This window comes from Mizuhopecten yessoensis, unplaced genomic scaffold, assembly GCF_002113885.1.
Source record: "Mizuhopecten yessoensis strain PY_sf001 unplaced genomic scaffold, ASM211388v2 scaffold213, whole genome shotgun sequence".
Classification (NCBI taxonomy): domain Eukaryota; kingdom Metazoa; phylum Mollusca; class Bivalvia; order Pectinida; family Pectinidae; genus Mizuhopecten; species Mizuhopecten yessoensis.
The window spans coordinates 1,351,871-1,368,529 of record NW_018403434.1 but is presented as its reverse complement, the minus strand read 5'-3'; the positions used below and the strand labels follow the sequence as shown (position 1 = coordinate 1,368,529).

The following is a 16,659-nucleotide window of genomic DNA, read 5'->3' as shown; positions in this document are numbered from 1 at the left end:
AACAATCGTTTCATGTCAAACTCTGACTCCTTCACAACACAGTCTATACTGTTAATCAATGTAAGGTGAGGAATAAGAAACATTTATTATATAAAAAGAGAACCTTACCACAAATGTACACATTTTTAGAATGCTTCCTTATCGATTAAACGACATATTCAATGCTCTTGACACTTCTTGCGTTCATAGCGCTTTAATAACGGCTTCGGTTTGGTTGCTTTATATAGTGAAAATGATTTGAACATTTAAATATCTATATAATACCTATGGTGGTGCCGTGTAAACGCATGCGTCACAAGATGAGTCTGTATTATACATTAATGTTCGAAAAAAATCTCCATATAAGAATATTTTATCAACGTAGTTTAATACCACACATTTACAACGATACAACACTTTTGTATTAAATGCCCATGAAAAACTTCAACGTTATTTCTTTAATGATTTTCAGTATCAAAACATGATGATTGTATATAACGAGATCTCGTTAACCCTTTCACCCCATGTAGCTTTATTAGACTCTGCCATGCATTGATATGGATGAGTCCATTGTGGTATACAGCGATGAAAGGGATAATGAGATTATTCACTGGAAGTAAGTTGGCTGCAAGTAACGTTGTAATGGCTATGAGTCATTGCCTTTCATAACGTCGTGAATGCACTTTTTTCACAGCTCAATATACATTTATACACATGACAGATTTCTATTATATAGACTATTTTAGGCATTAAATGAAGTACCGTTTCAAGACCGACACATCGTTGTACAGGTAAACAACACAAATCGTTCACTCGGTCAAAGCTCGACAAAGGGACATGTCGGACTTAAAAGAGCATTGTTTTGGTTAAAAAATAAAACGTTCTTTAGACAAAATAATTAATCTTAAGTTAAACAAAAATAAAGTTCGAACAATTTAAGGTTTGTTTGGCTTTCTGCATCACAAAACGTTGTTGTTTTCAAATAAGTGCTTCCTTTTCTGCATGTGTTCGTATTTATAGTGATTATATTAGTAGCAAAGTTGTTGACTTTGCTGTTGGACCATTGATTTAAGCAGGTCGGATGAAGCCTTGTGGCTGGAACCTATTTTGTCAGAGTTTTCATGAAATATTATTTTAAGTATAACGTATCAGTTATAGCCAGTTGTTGTAAATGTGTAACGTTATAAAAGGTGTGGCGCCTTTTACTAGGCGGTTTCAGGACGCTTCAGACATGGAGGTTTCATTCGGTATTACTGATAAGTCCCCGACGACGTAGCCTTATGGTGCGGTGTGGAAAAGGCTTGCTTTGTTTGGCTCTCTGCATCTACAAACGCATAATTCCCAAACAGGTACTTCGTTCCTTCGTATTTCTAGAGATTATTTTTATACGATCTCATCTCCTTCCAATCTTTAGTCACTATGTCATCGTTTCTCACAAGTTATGAGCATTTTTTTTGTTAAGAATTTGTTTTACACATGCCTAGCATTGATTTATACTTGATTAATATATATGCTTTTTTTTAGTTTCCCGTGATAGGCAAAGTGAACCAACGTTAGTAGGTGTGAGGCGGGAACCTGTAGAACACGGACATGAGGAAAGTTTATCGATAGAACTTAAGGATGCCGGGAAAACAGGTACTGTACTAATTCTACAATACGGGCATGCTTCTCAAAGTTTTGATGCCTCTCCTGAACAAGAAGGCGAATTCAATATTGAGGGACCTAATGTGGAAGACGACATGTTTCGTGATAACATAAGATTTTTAACGCGAAAATATATCATCGACTGAATCAACAAGTTATCACAGGTTTACGTTAACACGTATAACGGCAAGTATGCACAATAAATACGTTCTTGTACCTATTGTAAATGATGATAGGTAATCCAGATACATTTAAGAATGTATGAACAAACATGAAACATTCAACAAACATAATAAATAAGGCAATACACGATACTTTCATTAACAATTGTTCTAACTAACCACTTCAAAGGCATAAACACGCTATACAATTATAATCACAGACAGACAACACCTGTATATATTTCAGAGCACACCACATCATAACTAAATGTAAGTTTTTGAACTCATAGCTGTTATCTCCATGTATAACTTAGGCGTGTCAGAAACGCACCCGCCGATGTAACACAGGTAGCCACTGGCACTCAGAACACAGCTCCTGTATTAACAGTGTGTGACGTTTCACTTCTGACAGGCACTCTGTTTACTCCATAGTGTCTATGACCCTACATACCTAATATCGTGAGCACACGCAGATTTAGCAAATGTTTCTGTTTAAACATCTGGATCACTTTTACTAAATTATCATGTAGGTATTCTGTATGAACGAGAGAAACTGCAGTAAAACATCTGCATAACAATATCCACCCTTAGCTAATGCAACTTATCGTGCTTTCAAACTATAAGGTTAGAGTCGGTAGAGGTGCTCAAAGGTAAGGTGATCAGGCTATTAACGTTAGATGTGTCAGGTTGGTGGCACTAAGTGAGGTTAGCGATAGTGTTGAGAGGTTTTTGAGAGTTGTTAAACGTACAGATAGTTAAAAGAGGTTAGTGATAGTAATGAGAGGTTAATGATAGTTATGGAAGGTTAGCGATAATTATGACCTGCTAGCGATAGTTATGGGAGGTTACCGATAGTTATGAGAGGTTAGTGATAGGTATGAGAGGTTAACAATAGTTATGAGAGGTAAATGTTAGTTATGAGAGGTTACCAATAGTTATGAGAGGTAAATGTTAGTTATGAGAGGTTAGTGATAGTTATGAGAGGCTAGCGATAGATATGAGATGTTAGTGATAGTTATGAGAGGTTAGCGATATATATGAGATGTTAACGATAGTTATGAGAGGTTAGCGATAGTTATGAGAGATTAGCGATAGTTATGATAGGTTAATGATAGTTATGAGAGGGTACCGATAGTTATGAGAGGATACCAATAATTTTGATAGGCTAGCGATAGTTATGAGAGGTTACCGATAGTTATGAGAGGTTACCGATAGTTATGAGAGGTTAGTGATATGTATGAGATGTTAGTGATAGTTATAAGAGGTTAGCGATAGTTATGAGAGGTAACCAATAATTATGATAGGCTAGCGATAGTTATGAGAGGTTACCGATAGTTATGAGATGTTAGTGATAGTTATGAGAGGTTAGCGATAGTTAAGAGAGGTTAACGATAGTTATGAGAGGTTAGCGATAGTTATGAGGTTATAAGCCGTATACAATGGTATCACAACAAGATTTTTACAGTATACGTGAAGGGGACTTTTTTTGTTACATACGGAATAGTTGCTTGTCTAAGTATAGAGTACAGTAAATAGAGTGATTAATTGATGTGTAACACTAAATGGATTTTTACCACACAAATAGCATGGCATATGATATGTTTTCGGTTATTATGAAAAATAATTCTTCATACAGAAAAAAATTACTACAACGTTTTCCATCTTTCCAATACAATAATAATTGTCGGACATTAGCGGGAGTTACTCGTTTAGCCTTGTAGATGGTTAATACGAATAATTCTAAAAGATTGGAACCTCATATCTTGATCAACTATCAGATGTTGCCTATCCTATATACCCGTGCATTATACCATAAAAAGAAAAATTAAAGAAAATTACCATTCAGTTAAGGAATTATGTGTGTTGTCTAAACAGTGTCAATATGTACCAATGCTTCACTAGAGAACAAACAGTTATCAGACTAGACATCTCGTGACAGATGCATGCACCTTGTGATAGGTCACCTTTTTATGAATGGCCACTGATACAGCGTTTCTTCTATATCCGCAATCCTTGGGTATCCGAGTACAAATGGAATAAGGAACAATCCTTGACCTTTATGTCAGGTTACGATAGGTGCACTCAGTGTCCTCTGATTATCTCAAATTACGCCAACACTCATTGTACTGTAGCTATATCAGATTACTCTACTCTAAGTGTACTGTGGCTACCTCAGATTATTTCTAACCTCAGTGTATTGTGGCTGCATCAGATTACACCTATCCTCAGTGAACTGTGGCTACCTCCGATTACCCTAGCCTCAGTGTAATGTGGCTACATCAGATTACCCCTAGCCTCAGTGTACTGTGGCTACCACTGATAACACCTATCCTCGGTGTACTGTGGCTACCTTAGATTACCCCTAACCTCAGTGTACTGTGGCTACATCAGATTACCCCTATCCTCGGTGTACTGTAGCTACCTTAGATTACCCCTAACCTCAGTGTACTGTGGCTACCTCAGATTGCCCCTATCCTCGGTGTACTGTGGCTACCTTAGATTACCCCTAACCTCAGTGTACTGTGGCTACCTCAGATTACCCCAATCCTCAGTGTACTGTGGCTACCTCAGATTACCCCTATCCTCAGTGTACTGTGGCTACCTCAGATTGCCTCTATCCTCAGTGTACTGTGGCTACCCCAGATTGCCTCTATCCTCAGTGTACTGTGGCTAACTCAGATTGCCCCTATTCGCAGTGTACTGTGGCTACATCAGATAACCCCTACCCTCAGTGTACTCTGGCTACATCAGATTACCCCTATCATCAGTGAACTGTGGCTACCTCAGATTAACCATATCATCAGTGTACTGTGGCTAGATCAGATTAACCGTATCATCTGTGTACCGTAGCTACATCAGATTACCCATTCCCTCTGTGTACCGTAGCTACATCCGATTACCCATTCCCTCTGTGTACCGTAGCTACATCAGATTACCCCTATCCTCGGTGTACTGTGGCTACCTCAGATTACCCCTAGCCTCAGTGTACTGTGGCTACATCAGATCACCTCTATCCTCAGTGTACTGTGGCTACATCAGATTACCCCTATCCTCAGTGAACTGTGGCTACCTGAGATTACACCTGCCTTCATGGTGTTGAGGCTACCTCAAATTACCCCTACCCTAGGAGTACAGAAGCTACAGCAGATAAACCCTATCCTAAGTGTACTGTGGCTACCTCAGATAACCCCTAGCCTCAGTGTACTGTGGCTACCACTGATAACCCCTATCATCAGTCTATTGTGGCTACCTCAGATTACTCCTAGTCTCAGTGTACTGTGGCTACCACAGATAACCCCTACCCTCAGTGTATTGTGGCTACATCAGATTACCCCTAGCCTCAGTGAACTGTTGCTACCTCAGATTACACCTGCATTCAGGGTGTTGAGGTAAACTTCGATTACTCCTACCCTAAGAGTACAGAAGCTACAGCAGATAAACCCTAAGTGCACTGTGGCTACCTCAGCTAACCCCTAGTCTCAGTGTACTGTGGCTACCACAGATAACCCCTACCCTCAGTGTATTGTGGCTACCTCATATTACCCCTACCCTCAGAGTAATGTTGGTACCTCAGATATTACCTATCTAAATGCAGTGTCGCTAACTCAGGTACCCTCTAATCTCACACTTCAGAAGCTACCTAAGATAACCACTACCCTCAGAGTACAGAAGCTACCTCAAATTACCCCTACTCTCGGAGTACAGTAGCTCCCTCAGATTATCCCCACCTTACGTGCACTTTTGCTACCTCAAACTATCCCTACCCTCAGCGTACAGAGGAAACCTCCTTTAACCCTTAGCCTCAGAGTACAGTAGCTACGTCAGATCACCCATATTCTCTTTGTACCGTGGATACCTCAGATTACTCCTACCCTCAGAGCACAGTAGCTACCTCAGATTTCCGCTACCCTCAGTACACTGTGGTTACCTCAGATAACCCCTTCCCTCTGTGTACCGTAGCTACATCAAATTACCCATTCCCTCTGTGTACCGTGGCTACATCAGATTACCCCTTCCCTCTGTGTACCGTAGCTACATCAGATTATCCATTCCCTCTGTGTACCGTGGGTACATCAGATTACCCCTACCCTCTGTGTACCGTGGGTACATCAGATTACCCCTACCCTCTGTGTACCGTGGGTACATCAGATTACCCTTACCCTCAGTGTCCTGTGGCTACATCAGATTACCCATATACACAGTGTACTGTGGCTACATCAGATTACCCTAGCCTCAGTGTATTGTGGCTACCTCAGATTACCCCTATCCTCGGTGTATTGTGGCTACATCAGATTACCCCTAGCCTCAGTGAACTGTGGCTACCACAGATAACCCCTATCCTCAGTGTACTGTGGCTACCTCAGATTACCCCTAGCTTCAGTGAACTGTGGCTACCACAGATAACCCCTATCATCAGTGTATTGTGGCTACATCAGATTAACCCTAGCCTCAGTTAACTGTGGCTACCTCAGATTACACCTGCATTCAGGATGTTGAGGTTAACTTCGATTACCCCTAACCTAGGAGTATAGAAGCTATAGCAGATAAACCCTATCCTAAGTGCACTGTGGCTACCTCAGATAACCCCTTGTCTCAGTGTACTGTGGCTACCACAGATAGCCCCTACCCTCAGTGTATTGTGGCTACCTCATATTACCTCTACCCTCAGAGTAATGTGGCTACCTCAGATATCACCTATCTTAATGCAGTGTCGCTAACTCAGGTACCCTCTAATCTCACACTTCAGAAGCTACCTAAGATAACCACTACCCTCAGATTACAGTAGCTACCTCAGATAACCCCTACTCCCGGAGTACAGTACCTACCTTAGATTATCCCCACCCTTAGTGTACTGTGGCTACCTCAGATTATCCCTACTCCAAGAGTAAAGTAGCTACCTTAAATTACCCCTACTCTCGGGGTACAGAAGCTACAGCAGATAAACCCTATCCTAAGTGTACTGTGGCTACCTGAGATAACCCCTAGCCTCAGTGTACTGTGGCTACCACTGATAACCCCTATCATCAGTCTTTTGTGGCTACCTCAGATTACTCCTAGTCTCAGTGTACTGTGGCTACCACAGATAACCCCTATCCTCAGTGTATTGTGGCTACATCAGATTACCCCTAGCCTCAGTGAACTGTTGCTACCTCAGATTACACCTGCATTCAGGGTGTTGAGGTAAACTTCGATTACCCCTACCCTAAGAGTACAGAAGCTACAGCAGATAAACCCTAAGTGCACTGTGGCTACCTCAGCTATCCCCTAGTCTCAGTGTACTGTGGCTACCACAGATAACCCCTACCCTCAGTGTATTGTGGCTACCTCATATTACCCCTACCCTCAGAGTAATGTTGGTACCTCAGATATTACCTATCTAAATGCAGTGTCGCTAACTCAGGTACCCTCTAATCTCACACTTCAGAAGCTAGCTAAGATAACCACTACCCTCAGAGTACAGAAGCTACCTCAAATTACCCCTACTCTCGGAGTACAGTAGCTCCCTCAGATTATCCCCACCTTACGTGCACTTTTGCTACCTCAAACTATCCCTACCCTCAGCGTACAGAGGAAACCTCCTTTAACCCTTAGCCTCAGAGTACAGTAGCTACGTCAGATCACCCATATTCTCTTTGTACCGTGGATACCTCAGATTACTCCTACCCTCAGAGCACAGTAGCTACCTCAGATTTCCGCTACCCTCAGTACACTGTGGTTACCTCAGATAACCCCTTCCCTCTGTGTACCGTAGCTACATCAAATTACCCATTCCCTCTGTGTACCGTGGCTACATCAGATTACCCCTTCCCTCTGTGTACCGTAGCTACATCAGATTATCCATTCCCTCTGTGTACCGTGGGTACATCAGATTACCCCTTCCCTCTGTGTACCGTGGGTACATTAGATTACCCCTACCCTCTGTGTACTGTGGGTACATCAGATTACCCCTTCCCTCTGTGTACTGTGGGTACATCAGATTACCCCTACCCTCAGAGCACAGCAGCTACCTCAGATTACCCCTTCCCTCTGTGTACCGTAGCTACATCAGATTACCCATTCCCTCTGTGTACCGTAGCTACATCCGATTACCCATTCCCTCTGTGTACCGTAGCTACATCAGATTATCCATTCCCTCTGTGTACCGTGGGTACATCAGATTACCCCTTCCCTCTGTGTACCGTGGGTACATCAGATTACCCCTACCCTCTGTGTACCGTGGGTACATCAGATTACCCCTACCCTCTGTGTACCGTGGGTACATCAGATTACCCTTACCCTCAGTGTCCTGTGGCTACATCAGATTACCCCTATACACAGTGTACTGTGGCTACATCAGATTACCCTAGCCGCAGTGTATTGTGGCTACCTCAGATTACCCCTATCCTCGGTGTATTGTGGCTACATCAGATTACCCCTATCCTCAGTGTATTGTGGCTACATCAGATTACCCCTAGCCTCAGTGAACTGTGGCTACCACAGATAACCCCTATCCTCAGTGTACTGTGGCTACCTCAGATTACCCCTAGCTTCAGTGAACTGTGGCTACCACAGATAACCCCTATCATCAGTGTATTGTGGCTACATCAGATTAACCCTAGCCTCAGTTAACTGTGACTACCTCAGATTACACCTGCATTCATGATGTTGAGGTTAACTTCGATTACCCCTACCCTAAGAGTATAGAAGCTACAGCAGATAAACCCTATCCTAAGTGTACTGTGGCTACCTCAGATAACCCCTTGTCTCAGTGTACTGTGGCTACCACAGATAACCCCTACCCTCAGTGTACTGTGGCTACCTCATATTACCTCTACCCTCAGAGTAATGTGGCTACCTCAGATATCACCTATCTCAATGCAGTGTCGCTAACTCAGGTACCCTCTAATCTCACACTTCAGAAGCTACCTAAGATAACCACTACCCTCAGATTACAGTAGCTACCTCAGATAACCCCTACTCCCGGAGTACAGTACCTACCTTAGATTATCCCCACCCTTAGTGCACTGTGGCTACCTCAGATTATCCCTACCCCAAGAGTAAAGTAGCTACCTCAAATTACCCCTACTCTCGGGGTACAGTAGTTACCTCAGATTATCCCCACCTTACGTGCACTTTTGCTACCTCAAACTATCCCTACCCTCAGCGTACAGAGGTAATCTCCTTTAACCCTTAGCCTCAGAGTACAGTAGCTACGTCAGATCACCCATATTCTCTTTGTACCGTGGATACCTTCGATTACTCCTACCCTCAGAGCACAGTAGCTACCTCAGATTACCCCTTCCCTTTGTGTACCGTAGCTACATCAGATTACCCTTCCCTCTGTGTACCGTAGCTACATCAGATTACCCATTCCCTCTGTGCACCGTAGCTACATCATATCACCCCTACCCTCTGTGTAGCGTAGCAACATCAGATTACCCCTACCCTCTGTGTACCGTAGCTACATCAGATTGACTATTCCCTCTGTGTACCGTGGGTACATCATATTACCCCTACCCTCTGTGTACCGTGGGTACATCAGATTACCCCTACCCTCTGTGTACTGTGGCTACATCAGATTACCCCTACCCTCAGTGTACTGTGGCTACATCAGATTACCCCTATACTCAGTGTACTGTGGCTACATCAGATTACCCCTAGCATCAGTGAACTGTGGCTACCACAGATAACCCCTATCCTTATTGTACTGTGACTACATCAGATTACCCCTATCATCAGTGTACTGGTGCTACCTCAGATTACCCCTATCCTCAGTGTACTGTGGCTACCTCAGATTACCCCTAGCATCAGTGTACTATGGCTACCTTAGATCACCCCTATCTTCAGTGAACTGTGGCTACCTCAGATTACCCCTTCCCTTTGTGTACTGTAGCTTCATCAGATTACCTATTCCCTCTGTTCTATAGCTACATCAGATTACCCATTCCCTCTGTGTACCGTAGCTACATAAGATAACGCATTCCCTCTGTGTAGCGTAGCTTCATCAGATTACCCCTACCCTCTGTGTACCGTGGCTACATCAGATTACCCATTCCCTCTGGGTACCGTGGGTACATCAGATTACCCCTACCCTCTGTGTACCGTGGGTACATCATATTACCCCTACCCGCTGTGTACCGTGGGTACATCAGATTATCCCTACCCTCTGTGTACTGTGGCCACATCAGATAACCCCTACCCTCAGTGTACTGTGGCTAAATCAGATTACCCCTATACTCAATGTACTGTGGCTACATCAGATTACTCCTAGCATCAGTGAACTGTGGCTACCACAGATAACCCCTAGTCGCAGTGTACTGTGGCTACATCAGATTACTTCTAGCCTCAGTGAACTGTGGCTACCACAGATAACCAATATCCTTAGTGTACTGTGGCTACATCAGATTACCCCTATCCTCAGTGTACTGTGGCTACCACTGATAACCCCCTATCCTCAGTGTACTGTTGCTACCACTGATAACCTCTATCCTCAGTGTGTTGTGGCTACCTCAGATTGCCCCTAGTCTAAGCGTACCGTGGCTACCACAGATAACCCCTATCCTCAGTGTATTGTGGCTACATCAGATTACGCCTATCCTCAGTGAACTGTGGCTACCTCAGGTTACACCTGCATTCAGGGTGTTAAAGCTAACTCATTAAACCCCTAACCTAAGAGTACAGAAGCTACAGCAGATAAACCCTATCCTAAGTGTACTGTGGCTACCTCAGACAACCCCTAATCTCAGTGTACTGTGGCTACCACAGATAACCCCTACCCTCAGTGTATTGTGGCTACCTCATATTACCCCTACCCTCAGAGAAATGTGGCTACCTCAGATATTACCTATCTAAATGCAGTGTCCCTAACTCAGGTACCCTCTAGTCCCACACTTCAGAATCGAAGCTACCTAAGATTATACCTTCTCTCAGAGTACAGAAGCTACCTCAGATAAACACTACCCTCAGAGAACAGTAGCTACCTCAGATTACCCCTACTCCCGAATAACAGTTGCTACCTTAGATTATCCCCACCCTTAGTGAACTGTGGCTACTGCTGGTACCTCAGATAACCACAACTCCTCTGTGGCTACTGTTGGTACCTCAGATAACCACAACTCCTCTGTGTACTGTTGGTACCTCAGATAACCACAGCTCCTCTGTGTAGTGTTGGTACCTCAGATAACCAAAACTCCTCTGTGTACTGTTGGCAACTCAGATAACCACAACTCCTCTGTGTAGTGTTGGTACCTCAGATAACCACAACTCATCTGTGTACTGTTGGTACCTCAGATAACCACAACTGATCTGTGTACTGTTGATACCTCCGACAACCACAACTCATCTGTGTACTGTTGGTACCTCAGATAACCACAACTCCTCTGTGTACTGTTGGTACCTCAGAGAACCAAAACTCCTCTGTGTACTGTTGGCACCTCAGATAACCACAACTCCTCTGTGGCTACTGTTGGTACCTCAGATAACCACAACTGCTCTGTGTACTGTTGATACCTCCGACAACCACAACTCCTCTGTGTACTGTTGGGAACTCAGATAACCACAACTCCTCTGTGAACTGTTGGTACCTCAGATAACCACAACTGTTCTGTGTACTGTTGGTACCTCAGATAACGACAACTGATCTGTGTACTGTTGGTACCTCAGATAACCACAACTCCTCTGTCGCTACTGTTGGTAACTCAGATAACCACAACTCCTCTGTGTACTGTTGGTACCTCAGATAACCACAACTGATCTGTGTACTGTTGGTACCTCAGATAACCACAACTCCTCTGTGTAGTGTTGGTACCTCAGATAACCACAACTCCTCTGTGTACTGTGGCTTCCTGATATTACACCCAGCCTGACAAAGCCTGATGTCGTGAGGTAAATATTGAAACATGAAAACTAAAATTGTCGGTATGCTCGTTCCATTGATAAATGTGTTGTTGTTTTTTTGTTAAAAATCCAACATTCATCATCTTCTATATGTGTTCACAGAAATCTTTAAGTGTTTTTACAATTAAAAAATATAGATGTTTTACTCTAAATAAAGGGATTGAAATTTCGTGAACTTTTATTTTTAATGGTTTGTTTTTAATGTTTTATTATAATGGTAACCCTACCCCTTAATTTTAATTAAAATTACTAATTGATATATAAAAGTCTGATGATTAGGGGTTCCGTGTTTTTCTTTCCTGTCGTATTATTTTTTGTGTGTAATTTTCCACCTTTTGTTGGATCAAAAATCAAAAAGGGTATTATATTTAACATCTGAAAATGGGGAGGGGGGGGGGGGGCTATACAAAATGGTTGATTTTTTAGAACATTGTTTTCTTCTTTTTCCTTTTTTTTTTTAAATTTTTCTTTTTCTTTTTTGAATGTGTGGGCTTTTTTAAAAATAGTATAAGGTGCATGTTGTTTGTTTTAAAAATGGATCATATGTTGTACTCATACTTAATATTACTCTTAAGTGTCGATTCTGACTAGATATTCAGTCTTGGCTATAGCCGTTTTCTTAGGATCTGCCTCTTCATTCGATGAATACACGTACTCGATCCTAACGTGCGTTACCCGTGTCATAATAAGTACAGATTAGTTATGAATTGGAATATTCTACTCCCTACCTTGTTATGAGCGTGATCACACAATGATATTTACAGCTGATAATACAGTTTAAATATTCTATGGACTTATCAACACGCAACCATAAACGACCAATGATAAAGCAGTTTCTGTACATCCGCTTTCTTTGAATAAGGTGTTATTGTCAGCCTGTTTACTGTACAACTTGCAATACTGGAGTTTTGACAGAGAAGCCTCAGTCTATTTTAAGACATTAACGGTCATTATCGAATTTCCAACACGTCTATATTTAAAGAACTTTAATTGTGGTTTAGTTTTGCCATCGAGTTACGTATGTCGACATAGTCTGAAAAGATATCGACATTTTGCAGACTTTGTCGATATATAAACGCATTTTCGAGAAAAGTTTCGTAAGATATCTCTTCAGTTCATGATGTTGTCTTACAGTTTGCTTTGAGCTCAGATTTCTTTTTTTATTAAACGAAATGTAGTTTGTTTTCACTTAATCTCATATACAATTTGTTCTCATAACATTGATAAAAGTGTATGTTGAACATGATTATGCATAACTTCCAAACGAGTTTGTTTTAATTTAAAGATAACGAATGCCAAAAGCAGGTTCTCACACCGACCCGACGAAAGCCCGATGCTGTTGAACATGGTAACGATATTTTTGATTTTGTTTGTGCTTGCCTTTATATCTTTGCATCTGAAAAATAATGATGAAAATCATTTCTCTATTACGTATTAAGCACAAATGTATATCACGTACATTTGGCAATATTTGTTTTAAATATTGGCAAGATGTGATCACCAATAATTATTGTAAAAAATTCACACAAAGACTGTGTAATGTATTTTTAGTTAAATTAGCAAAATTTAAGCTTTGCGAATAAAATGTGTAAACTACAACCACGAAAATATCAATTTGGAAAGTTAATTTTTGATTATGATTTATGTATTTAAATGTAGTATTATATCTGGTAATGGTTAATTAATGGACAGGCAAACACGTGTTTACACAATTTTCAATGTTATTAATTTCTGACAAACAAAAACAAATGCGCGTATTGATATGTAGTCATTATTAAACCAATATAAAGCGAACATTTACAAAAACGCGAAAAACGATGTTGTTTTTGAAAAGCTTCATGCTCAAAACCTATAATGTTGCAAAATTAATACCTCAGAGAGGAGTCAGCATATTTTCAATAATTATTGTTTCCTTTGCTAAAACGAAATTGTTTTTAAAGTCAGGTTTTGGAGATAAAGTGACATAAATAAATAAATAAATAAATATATAATATTTGATATAGCGCCCTTAGCTAACATAAGCCACTCTAAGGCGCTTTACAGTACATAGATATACAATTGTATACAATCAATGCAATTAGCATATACATTAATCAATACAATATTGGGGAATTCGCAGGAGCTGCCGTCTCAGGCGCGTTTACACGTTACGTCAAACCTGATTTCTAATTCTGAAGATGAAGTTTCGAGGATAGTTGTACTTGTACTTGGAATAAAAGTGTGAATAATGTTAAAGCCAGCTTATTTATGAAATTTCCAGAGGAAGCAACGAGCAGCCAAGGAAGTCTTGGTTCTGTCAGTGAAAATAAACTTGGTACCTCTCTGAAGTCTACTCCTCGGGAATGTTAGTATCGCAAAGAATCAAACATACAATAATCATCATATAAACAGGCACAAACTCTCACAAAGTAAATGTCATACAAAACAAAACAAAATACTCGTACAGAAAACATGCAAAAAACTAAAAACTCACCGTAAACATCATACATACAATTGCAAACTCACGCAGTTTACATCATACATTGTACATACAATTGCAAACTCACACAGTAAATGCCATACAAATAAATATTACTCACACAGAAAACATCATACAAACAACTACAAACTCGGTCAACATCATACACACAGTGTTAGAATAACTTCAAAAACAATATGTTAGTAGATAAAACAAAACACAACATACGAAACAATATGATATTATTCGGAAATTCACATTTATCCTATCCCTGTGATAAATCTGATTTCATACACTAACAGTTGGTGTAAACCTCTGATAGGATTATTTGGGATCTACCACCCACTTTAAATAAGTTCCTTTAAATAAACTTCCTGGTTGAAATGTTGACATAGGGCGGGTACAATGTGGCTGTTAGGGATTGGCATACATTAGACAATAAATCAGGCTTATATCGACTGGTTGTAAAGCTAAGGATATCATGTCAATCATAAAGTGTACACTGATAATTTCCACTTTTATTTGTGTTGTAGTATTCTTATTCGTCTAAATCTACCTTAAACAGATTTAGTAGGACCCTAATGAAGAAAGATGACTTAATCTCATAACGGTAACGTAATTTTAACGTGACATTGCTGCAGAACCTCATCAATGCGGCACCGTTAATCTGTCTGTTCCTCTTTCACTTATCTGCTTACAATCTGATTCCTCTGTTGGCTCATTAATTTATATATCATGTTTGGTTAATGTAGGAGAAACAACATGGAACTTATGCTGCAGACAAACTTTGGTATAGAAAAATTAACAAAGGACCATATCTCTTTATGTAGTGCGGCACGAGACCCGATTTTAGAATGTGACACTCCTACTTCCCAAGATACATAATTATAGCAAGTTTTGTCAACGTAGAAGAAATAATATAGAAGTTATGCCGTGGACAAACTTTGGTATTAAAAATAAACAAAGGGCCACAACTCTGTATATAGTGGGGCACCAGACCGGATTTCAGTGCGAGAGATTCCGCTTTCTCAAGATACATAAATATGGTAAATTTGGTCAACGTATACGAAATAACATGGAACGTATGCTCCGGCCAAACTTCGGTATTAAAATTAAACACGAGACGTAGTTCCAGTGCATTGCACACCTTCTGTGGGTGATGCAGGCATACCTCAAGTTTTATTAAGATATCTTTGACGGTTTAAAAGTTCTGGCCCGAACAAGTCCGATTAGAAGAACCAGAAGAAGAGCCAGTACTAATACAATATGTCTCCCTTCATTCGAAGGGGCGACATAATAAACCCAGCGCTACTTATGTGTTTAATCCAGCTGATAGACACGGTGCATAATATAGAGCTACGATTTTGTGTTAAAACCTGCTGATAGACATGTTGCAATAAATTCAGAGCAACTGATGTACTAAAACCTATTGATGTACATGTTAAATACAACCTCAATATACGTATGCGTTAAACCTGCTAATACAACAGCTTAGTAACCCTAAAGCAACTGATGTGTTAAAACCTGCTAATACACATGTGAAGTAAACCTAAAGCTACGAAAATGCAATATGCTAAAACTTGCTATATAGATATGTTAAAATGGTAAAACCCGCTTATAGACATGTTAAATAAACCTAAAGCTGCAAAAATGCAATGTGTTTAAACATAAAGCTACAAAAATTCAATGTGTTAAAACTTGCATATAGACATGTTAAATAAACCTAAATCTACTGATGTGTTACAACTTGCTTATAGACATGTTAAATAAACCTAAATCTACTGATGTGTTACAACTTGCTGATAAATATGTTGAATAAACCTAAATCTACTGATGTGTTACAACTTGCTTATACACACGTAAAATAAAACTAAATCTACTGATGTGTTACAACTTGCGTATAGACATGTTAAATAAACCTAAATCTACTGATGTGTTACAACTTGCTTATAGACATGTTAAATAAACCTTAATCTACTGATGTGTTACAACTTGCTGATAAATATGTTGAATAAACCTAAATCTACTGATGTGTTACAACTTGCTTATACACACGTAAAATAAAACTAAATCTACTGATGTGTTACAACTTGCGTATAGACATGTTAAATAAACCTAAATCTACTGATGTGTTACAACTTGCTTATAGACATGTTAAATAAACCTTAATCTACTGATGTGTTACAACTTGCTTATAGACATGTTAAATAAACCTAAATCTACTGATGTGTTACAACTTGCTTATAGACATGTTAAATAAACCTAAATCTACTGATGTGTTACAACTTGCTTATAGACATGTTAAATAAACCTAAATCTACTGATGTGTTACAACTTGCTTATAGACATGTTAAATAAACCTAAATCTACTGATGTGTTACAACTTGCTTATAGACATGTTAAATAAACCTAAATCTACTGATGTGTTACAACTTGCTTATAGACATGTTAAATAAACCTAAATCTACTGATGTGTTACAACTTGCTTATAGACATGTTAAATAAACCTAAATCTACTGATGTGTTACAACTTGCTTATAG

The 16,659-nt window shown here is 40.1% G+C and overlaps 1 protein-coding gene across 1 annotated transcript in view; it reads left to right on the top strand.

Annotated features, from left to right (window-relative positions):
* Positions 1 to 16,659, top strand: part of LOC110466994 — a 44,043-nt gene that overhangs the window by 11,922 nt on the left and 15,462 nt on the right. The window contains exons 3-5 of the mRNA XM_021523878.1: positions 1,504 to 1,614; positions 12,946 to 13,008; positions 13,921 to 14,004. Of these exons, the coding sequence (XP_021379553.1) occupies positions 1,504 to 1,614; positions 12,946 to 13,008; positions 13,921 to 14,004 (258 nt within the window). The remainder of the gene's footprint in view (positions 1 to 1,503; positions 1,615 to 12,945; positions 13,009 to 13,920; positions 14,005 to 16,659) is intronic.